The sequence below is a fragment of the Lupinus angustifolius genome, chromosome LG02 (assembly GCF_001865875.1).
Source record: "Lupinus angustifolius cultivar Tanjil chromosome LG02, LupAngTanjil_v1.0, whole genome shotgun sequence".
Lineage (NCBI taxonomy): Eukaryota > Viridiplantae > Streptophyta > Magnoliopsida > Fabales > Fabaceae > Lupinus > Lupinus angustifolius.
The window spans coordinates 17,816,395-17,825,729 of NC_032010.1; the positions used below are offsets into that span (position 1 = coordinate 17,816,395).

Here is a 9,335-nt window from a genome sequence, read left to right on the forward strand (position 1 = left end):
TTTCGAGCAATAAGAAAGAGCAACAAGGTTGGGGTCGCATTGTTTTAGACCCTTATTTAGTTTGAATTCTATAGTTTAACTCAGGTTAACAAAAAACTTTTACAATTGTAGTTTTAAGATTACTTTATTCATATCGTGTAATTCCAATTTACATGATCCAATGTAAAATATGTTATCTTTTTACTCTAAATATCAATTATCCATTAATTGAAGTTTATTTATTGATTGATTGATTTAATTCAACGAGTTTATACTTAAATTGATATGAATTAATTGAAGTTTATTGATTGAGGATATTTATTGATTGATTTAATTCAACGAGTTTATACTTAAATTGATATGAATTAATTGAAGTTTTTTTTAGATTACTGAAATTAAAGAGTTTTATTTTCTTTTTCTAAAATGCAATGTAACAATGATTTGTGCTTACATAAATTGGGGTAACCTTTTCCATTCTTAAGTTCAAATGTCATAGAATATGTTTGGAGGTGAAATTTATTATAGCATTACAAATATTGTTGACCCATATGACTTGCCCACATTAAAAAAATTAGTATGATTCTTATTCAAATAAAAATATTGTTCCCTCATTTGTCAATGCAGTATTCTTATTCATTAAGAAATAAGAATATTCATTTCACAAAAAAAACATTTTTGTGGTTATTCTTATTAGAAAATGTGGATCTAAAGAAAAAATGAGTAGAAAGAAATTGTATGTATGTTATGAGATACTTTATAGAACCCAAGTAAGAATAATAGTGATGCTTATTATTGTGGAAAAACTAGAAAATAAGAATGAAGTTATTATTCTTCAATGAAAATACTTTTAAAGTAGGTATAGTATAGTTGTTATTTTTTAATGAAATTGGATGATTATATATAATTTGTATTTAGTGCAGTAGTTTTTTCAATTTATGTCTCCAGTTATTTATTCTAATGCTTATTCTAATAATATATTGGATGTTTTACTCTACGATTACGAGAAAAAAAAATGTATTTATGAATGATATAAGAGATTGAATTTAAAATTTATACAAAGTTTTTTATACTGCAGCACATTATTTATCATTAATTTATATAGTTTTTGTTTGAGAGACAATAATATTTAATATTTAAATAGTAGATGATTTGCTAACAGTATAAAAAATATTTACTCTATCAATACTAGTGTGTATACTTGTGTCTACCGGTCAATATTACATGGTACTACGCATTCAATTTTTATATATTTTATTTTTAGATTTAGAATGTATTTGTTATAATTTTTATGTATTTATGATAATGTTCAATTTAATGTGAAAGATATATATAGTTAATTAATGTGTTGGTGATGTTTATTTATGATTATATGGTCTTTTTGTAAAAATTAAATAATATAAAGGACAAAATAAGAAATAGAAATTATACCATAATGAAAGTTATATTATATTTTGCCTTTATATATAGTATAGATATAGATATACACATTAAATCTTAATAAATTTTACACTAAATACATTATCTACCATTATATTTAACTGTAAGTAACTTTGGAATATAAATAATATACTACCTTGAATAATATATTAAATATATATTTCACTTTAATATTATTACAATAAAATATGCATAATCTTATTCTTATTCAATTTACTGATAAAATTTAAATTTTATATATTATCACTATATTATGAGTATGAATTAACTTATTTCAAGAGTAAATTATCATCTTAGCTATTAATTCTAGCAACATTTAATGGTTTAGATATACTTACTAATTAAAACTATTGGATTTTCTAAAATTGATAATTAGGATGAAGCTTGAAGTAAGTGGATCTCTCTTCCTATATTATATATAACTAATGTTTAATGATTATTAATTCGTAAAAAAAGAATAGAAATGGATGGTAAATAATCTATTTATTGACCGTGTATATAAATTTGCCAGAAAAAAATATTTCACTCTTCTGATTTTACCCCCAACCGCAAGGGAGCTTCCTTGCAATGATTGAAAGTACAGTTCCTCCGTTGAGATTTATAATTGCTCTTCTTTCCAATTCTCACTGTTCATCATTCATACTAATCAACCTTTAACCAATAACATCAACAAACCCTAATCCCCAATTTTTTAAAGATCTCTGATACCCTCTTTATCTTCCCCATTCAATCTCATTCTTAAGGTAAATCAATCGTCGATTCAACTTTTCTAGACTAATGGGTTTCAATTTCTAATTTCTAATTCATTCTTTACCTGTAGCAACAAGATGAGTGAGGTTTTCGAAGGGTACGAGCGCCAGTACTGCGATCTCTCTGCTAATCTCTCTCGCAAATGCAGTTCTACCTCCCATGATTTTAACCTAGGTACCTTCAAAATCAAAACTTTATTGTCGTTTTTTATGTTAGATGATCCCCTTTTCGTTTTTAACTTGTTTCTTGTCGTTTATATCTTTTTGTGTTGCTCTGATTGGTTCTTAAGACCTGGTAGTATTTTTTTTGGTGAAGAGACATTGATCAAATTATAAATTGGATACTTTCCATATACTCTCCGGACACCCAAATTACCATGCAGAATCATTTAAGAGAGAGAAAAGCATAACATGCAATAGAGATAAACATAGCCTTCAATCGTGTGTATTGCATAGAGAAGGAAGAAGAAATGCATTTGCATATTGATGATCAAAGGATAAGCGATATTGACGCTATTCCTATTTGTGGGTCATAAGAAATGATTTCTGATGACAATATGATTTTCATTTTATATTTAGTGATCTATGAGAATTATGTTCTTTATTTGGAATTTCAAAACAACAATTATATGTTTATTATGCTTTATGACTTTCATGCACATATTTTATATCCATATCTACAATGTATCATATCCTGCATATTTTCAAGAATATGCGTATCGTATCCTATACCTATACGCTTGCTGGTGTCGGTGCTTCACAGCATAATGCCATGTTTGGCTATGTAGTTTGGTTGTTGAGCTTCTTAAATTTGGATGATAACTGCATTCTTCCAAATTGTCTATTAGATGGGTGTAAGGAAATGTAATGAATTCGTAATAGGGATTAGTGCTCAAGATCACTAGGAATTATTGTCCAAATTATGCTGTACTGGAAACTTTGACTGACAAGAGGTAGCCAAAACAAGAAAATATTCATTAAGATGTCTTATTCAATGATTCCAGGCTACTGCTATATGGTTTGCTCAAGCATATATAGTAAATCTCCAATTTGGTTCTCAAATTATTTTCCGAACATCAATCTTGTTCTTCTTGATAGATTACTGACATGAATTGGTCCTCAAATGATCATATTTGGTCATTGAATGATATCAATTCTTCCAATAGTAAGCCACAAGTCTTGGATTATTTTGTCATGAAAAGATTATAAGTCAAGATCCAAGTTGATTTAATAATGTTTTGAGCTTAGGTTTAAAGCTCCGACCATACCAGGTGGCTTAATGATATACTATTTCGATTACAGTTTGATGGGAGTATGGGACAGTTAGGCTCACACTTTGCCATATGGATGTATAATCTAAACCTGGTTTAAAACTTGTTTAACCTAAAATCTCGGCCTATCTATATTGAACCCACACAAGGTCAGTAAACACAAGCTTTAACCTATGGCACAGCTGGCCAAGCTTTCTCATCCGAGTGTCATCCCAACCCACACCCTGTTTCACCCAGCAACAACTTCTTTTATAGGAAAATGTATTTGTTGTACACAGTGAGCAGTGGATGTGTGACTTCGTAAAATACAAAGCATTGCAATGAAAACGTTGCTTGTGCTCAGCAACTACATCTTGCTCAAGCCAAGGAAAATAAGTTCATGTTCTTTTTTGGGTACAATTCATTTTTTTTTTTCCTTTTATTGTTGTTGGTTGTATAATTGAAATGACAATTTATGCTGGAACTTTAATTGTGCCATGTCTTAACTTTATGTAGTTTTTTATTTTATAAAGAATACTTATTTATTTTACTTTATGCAATTCAACTAGTGTCTCACTAATTGAACCTTTGATCTATTAACTTAGTGTCTTGGCAAAATTGATGACCGGTTCGAGCTTTTTAACTATGCTTGTATCCAATTGATGATCCAAAAATCTTTTGAGGACTAAAATGGGGGGTTTACTCCTAACTATATTATTGGTACTAGGCTAATTCTTGGACTTAAAAGATAATTGGCGGTTGCTGACATGCAATTTTGTTAATTATATGTACTCATTGGAAATTAATGCTTGACAATTTTTCTTGGGGAGCTGTGACCTGTGGTAATTCTTCTAAGTACCTACCGTGTGGGATTTAATTTATTGATCTGGGTGTCTGTATATTTTTTAGCAAGCTTATGTGACATGAATATGTATGATGGCTGATCATTCTAGAGGTCAATTTTTTGTCGATCAATGTAATTTATGATAGAGCATTATGTCATCGTTCGACCCATGTAGTTGATCCCACCTAACGGGATTAAGGCTTAATTTTTGTTGTAGAGAAAAGACAAAGCATGTCTATTGCATAGAGAAGGACGAACCGACGAAGAAATGCATATCCATAATGATGATTAAGGATTAAACGAGATCGAATTATTCCTTTTTGTGGATAATAAACAATGCATTTCTTATGTCAATATGATTTTAATTTTGGATGTTGTGTTCTTTAAGAAATATGTTCTTTATTTGGAACTTCAAAACCACAATTATATATTTATTATATTTTATGAATTTTATGCATATATTTTATAATTTATGTTTGTATCTCAAACGTATCGTATCCTGTATTTTGAAGAATGTGTATCGATGTATTGGATACATATCGTATCCACTATTTGTATACGTGTCTGTGCTTAACGATTCTATGCCTATTTCTATATGATTTACTCAATCAAATATCAAGATGTATTGATTAGTTTAGTTAATTATAAAGTAAATCCCCAACAAGGCGTTGGTCTAGTGGTGTAAGGCCCCATTGGATCCCTAAGGTTGAGGGTTCGATTCCTGGGAGCGACACTTGTTGGGAGGGGCAGCCACAAACCCCGAAAGGGATTAGTTCCTTACCCAAAAAGGTGAGGGGACACCCTTGGTAGTACAAAAAAAATTATAGAGTAAATCTCCAATTTGATTCACGAAAGATTTTTATAACAGAAATCTAGTTCATTCTTGATTGATTGCTGATATGAATTTGGTCTTCAAATGATAATATCTGGTCATTGAACGATATTTTTTTATCAATAGTAACCAATAACTCTTGGACTATTTTGATATGAAAAGATTAATATCCGTGGTCCAAGTTGATGTAATATTTTGAGCATAGTTGTAAAACTCGGAACGAACCTGCTGGTTAAATCTAACACACCCAGATAGAGAGCTTGGCCCACTTTAGCCTAACTTAAAGATTGAGTTTACTGATCCCACCCAACCTGTTCAATATACATAGATGCATTTGTTTTCAAGCTAAATCAGTTTTTACCTGTCCTTATGCTTATATAATCATGACCAGGTTAAAAACTGGTTTGGCCTATCTACATTGAACCAGCACAGGTTCAGTAAGGTTAAGCTAAATTTTAACATGTGACACAGCAGGCCAAGCTCTTTCATCCGAGTGTCATCGTACAATTTCTTTTATAGGCAAATGAATATGTTTGTGCTCAACTAGTAGTTGATGTGGGACTTTGTAAAATACGAGGTGATGTAATAAATGCAATGCTCATCCTCAGCAACCATATCCCACTAGACTTTGCTGAAGCCAAGGAAAATCAATTTTTTTTGTAAAATTCATATATTTGTATTATTCCTTTCATTTATTGTTGATTTTATACTGAACTTGGAAATTTATGTTTGAACTTTTATTTTGACATGTCTTAACGTTTAATTGTGTCGATAGGCGAGCCTAAGCACAACAGTAAGGTTGTTTGCCTTGTGATATGAAGGTCGTGGGTAAAAATCCTAGAAACAACTTTTATGCTTACGAGGGGTAAGGCTGCATGCGTCTACCCTCCTCAGGCCCCACTAGGTGGGAGCCTCGTGCATTGGGGTGCCCCTTTATTGAATGTCTATCTATTACTTTATGTGTTTCAACTAACGATTTACTAGTTAAACCTGTTACCTATTGACCTAGTGTCTTGGCAAAATTGATAACCAGTCTGAGGTTTTAAACTATTCTTTTGAGAACTAAATTGATGATCTGAAAAACTTCCAGGGACTAAAATGGGGGTTAACTCTCAATTACATTATTAGGGCTAGGCATATTCTTGGACTAAACACATAATTGCCGGTTGCTGGCATGCAATCTGATGATCCGTAGTGATGTCAATTTAATAATGGGTTTCCTTTTGTTAATAATATGTACTCATTGGAAATGAATGCATGACAAATTTTGTGGTGGAGCTGTGGCCTGTGATAATTCTTCTAAGTACCTTATGGGATTTAATTTACTGAGCTGGGTGTCATGTGTTTTTTTTAGCATGCTTCTAGACATGTATATGAATGATAGCTTATCATTTATTTTGATACTACGCCCTGATTACTGAATATTTTTAATCAACCTAACTTTCAGAACAGAAGCAGCAAAAAATTTCTGAGATCAAAGCTGGACTAGATGACGCTGATGTTCTGGTACTTAATTAATTGTTTGCTTATTTTTCCAGGCTTTAGTTTCTTGTATCAGGTAGTATCTTTGTTTTTTACTTCTCTGTCTGTTGTCAGATTAGGAAGATGGACCTCGAGGCAAGAAGTTTGCAGCCAAGTGTAAAAGCAATGCTGCTTGCAAAGTTGAGGGAATACAAATCCGATCTGAACAACTTGAAAAAAGAATTTAAAAGGTTAACATCACCTACTGCAGATCAAGCTGCCCGTGAAGATTTGTTGAATTCTGGAACGGCAGATGCACATTTGGTATGTCATGAGCTCTTGATTTTATTGCTTGATAGCATATTCTTCTAGTTGCCGACTCCACCTAGTGGGATTAAGGCTTGGTTGTTGTTGTAGCATATTCTTCTTAGAAAGGAAAAAGGGAAGCTTGTGACTTTCTTGGTTAGAGAGCTCCGAGTTGGAGAAAATAAGCTCCATTTTTAGCTCTGTTTATTTCCCTTTATAATATATACATATTATCACAAATATTAAAAAAAAATGTGGCCTAGTCACGAGGCTTCCATCTAGTGGGTCTGGGCATGGTTGATGCACACAACCTTACCATCACAAGTGAAGAGGTTGTTTCCTGGATTTGAGCTCATGACCTCTAGGTCACAAGGCAAGCACCCTTGCCATTGCACTGAGGCCCTGAATTAGAATTTTGCATTTTTTTCATGATAGTGGAAGCAATTGGGATTCTAGATTATGGAATTATGATTCAGAGGCTAGGGATGTAATTCAATGGAACCGAATTTTGGAATTGTGATTCTAATTCCATATGGACTTCCAAACCTCAAAATTAAAATTCCAATTCTATACCCCAATTCCAGTCCATGGTTAATTTTTTGCACCAAAGGGACCCTTACTCTTTTTCGTTTTAGGTTGGTGTATATGACATTAGAGTATCTAATCTTGATATCTTTAGGCTTTTTAGATTTTCAATTCTATTTATAGAATGCATGGTTCTACTTCGGACTTTGTTGAAGTTTGAAGAAATATCTGTGATTAGATGTGGATTTGATCAGTGACTGGGCCCCATTTATATATGTGGTATTTATTACAGGTGTGTTTAGTGTTGAATGGTTTCATATTCCATTCTTATTGCAGTCTTTTAATTATTATTATTATTCCTGGCTCACATATTTGACCATTCACATTCTAGAGCATTGTTATCGTGATGAGAACAAGACTGATTGTTTCTTGCAAATTGGATTGCAGATGTTTGCATTATCTCCTCTCTCTTTGGCCTATCCACATAATATGTTTATTGAATTTTGAATTCAGTAGTTTGTTGAAATTGATTGCATTTGTAAGGAAAGAAGTGCAGCCTCAAATGCATATCTTGCCCTCTCTTTTGCTTGTCTCCATATTTTGTTTTAGTAGCTTTTTGAAGTTAGTTGCACTTGTAAGGCAAGTGGGACTGTAGATCTGATGTAGTTAATCTATTATTTAGTGGGAAAACAAGTTTTTCATGTTTGGATAACATTGCAGGCATCTGCTGATCAGAGAGAAAGATTAGCTATGTCAGTAGAGAGAATAAATGAGTCGAGCGATAGAATCAGGGAAAGCCGAAGAACCATTCTAGAGACCGAAGAACTTGGTGTCTCAATCCTCCAAGATTTACACCAGCAGCGCGAAACACTCCTGAACTCTCATAAAAAAGTATGTTGAAATGTGAATACAATTTTTTTAAAATGGTCATGTTTGATGTCAACTGTAGATAGTTTTGGACCTCTTGGTCCTATTTTCATTTGCTATAAAAGATGATCTTATTCTTTATGGAGAAGTAGTACAAATTTACAATCAATGATGTCACTGTTGTAGAATAAGATCTCAAGCCTTTAGCATAATGAGTGCAATGAATAGAGATCATAATTGTTGGTTGATGATCATTTTTCTATGCATTGCAGCTTCATGGAATAGATGATGCTATTGACAAGAGTAAGAAGGTTTTAACTACCATGTCAAGAAGAATAACTAGAAACAAATGGATCATTGGATCTGTGATTGGAGCTCTGGTTCTTGCCATAGTTATTATTCTGTTTTACAAACTATCTCATTAGCTGATATGAAACATGATACATTGGGATCTAAGAGATATTTTATGCCTGTGAGTGATTGGTTGTGAATAGGAACCATTTGCAATGTGTCATATCTCTACAATTATTTGTGTTCTTATTTGTATGTTGAGTGAAGTTTCCAATGATATAAAAGGGGTACACATCTATTGTCCTACACTTTGTGCCACTCCATGTCCCATGAGTATGTGATTAGTTAGAAAAAAATATTTAAGTTGAAATTTAATTATTAAATATTTTTCTGACTAATCATAAGCACATGGTACATGAAGTGGCACAAAGTATGAGATAGCAGATGTGCTCCCAAATTTCTTAATTTATGACATGAGGCTTTTCTAGCATTTCTGAAGTTTATGACATCCTAATCCCTTTGATAATCTTGTACTATTGCTAATCTGAAAATGTTAAAAGTGTGTATGTTGTATTTCTATACTTTTATGTACAAGTGTTGAAATCTCTTAAATGTCAAAAGTTGTGCAAAATGACTTTAAGCAACTCCTCACGACCTCCTTATTTGTTTTTTCAAGCGTATTTTTTGAAAAATCAGTTATAGTTTTTGGAATGTTTTATATCGACTAAACATATAATCAAATATGAGAATGAAATTTACTTAGACTGCAATATATATATATATATATATATATA

General features: G+C 31.9%; 1 protein-coding gene across 1 annotated transcript; it reads left to right on the plus strand.

Moving 5' to 3' along the window:
• On the plus strand, positions 1,941 to 8,817 carry LOC109337270 (vesicle transport v-SNARE 12-like). The gene is made up of 6 exons (XM_019574209.1): positions 1,941 to 2,159; positions 2,237 to 2,340; positions 6,539 to 6,597; positions 6,688 to 6,876; positions 8,104 to 8,274; positions 8,523 to 8,817. The coding sequence occupies exons 2-6, from the start codon at positions 2,244 to 2,246 to the stop codon at positions 8,673 to 8,675; spliced, it is 669 nt and encodes a 222-aa protein (XP_019429754.1). The 5' UTR covers positions 1,941 to 2,159; positions 2,237 to 2,243; the 3' UTR covers positions 8,676 to 8,817.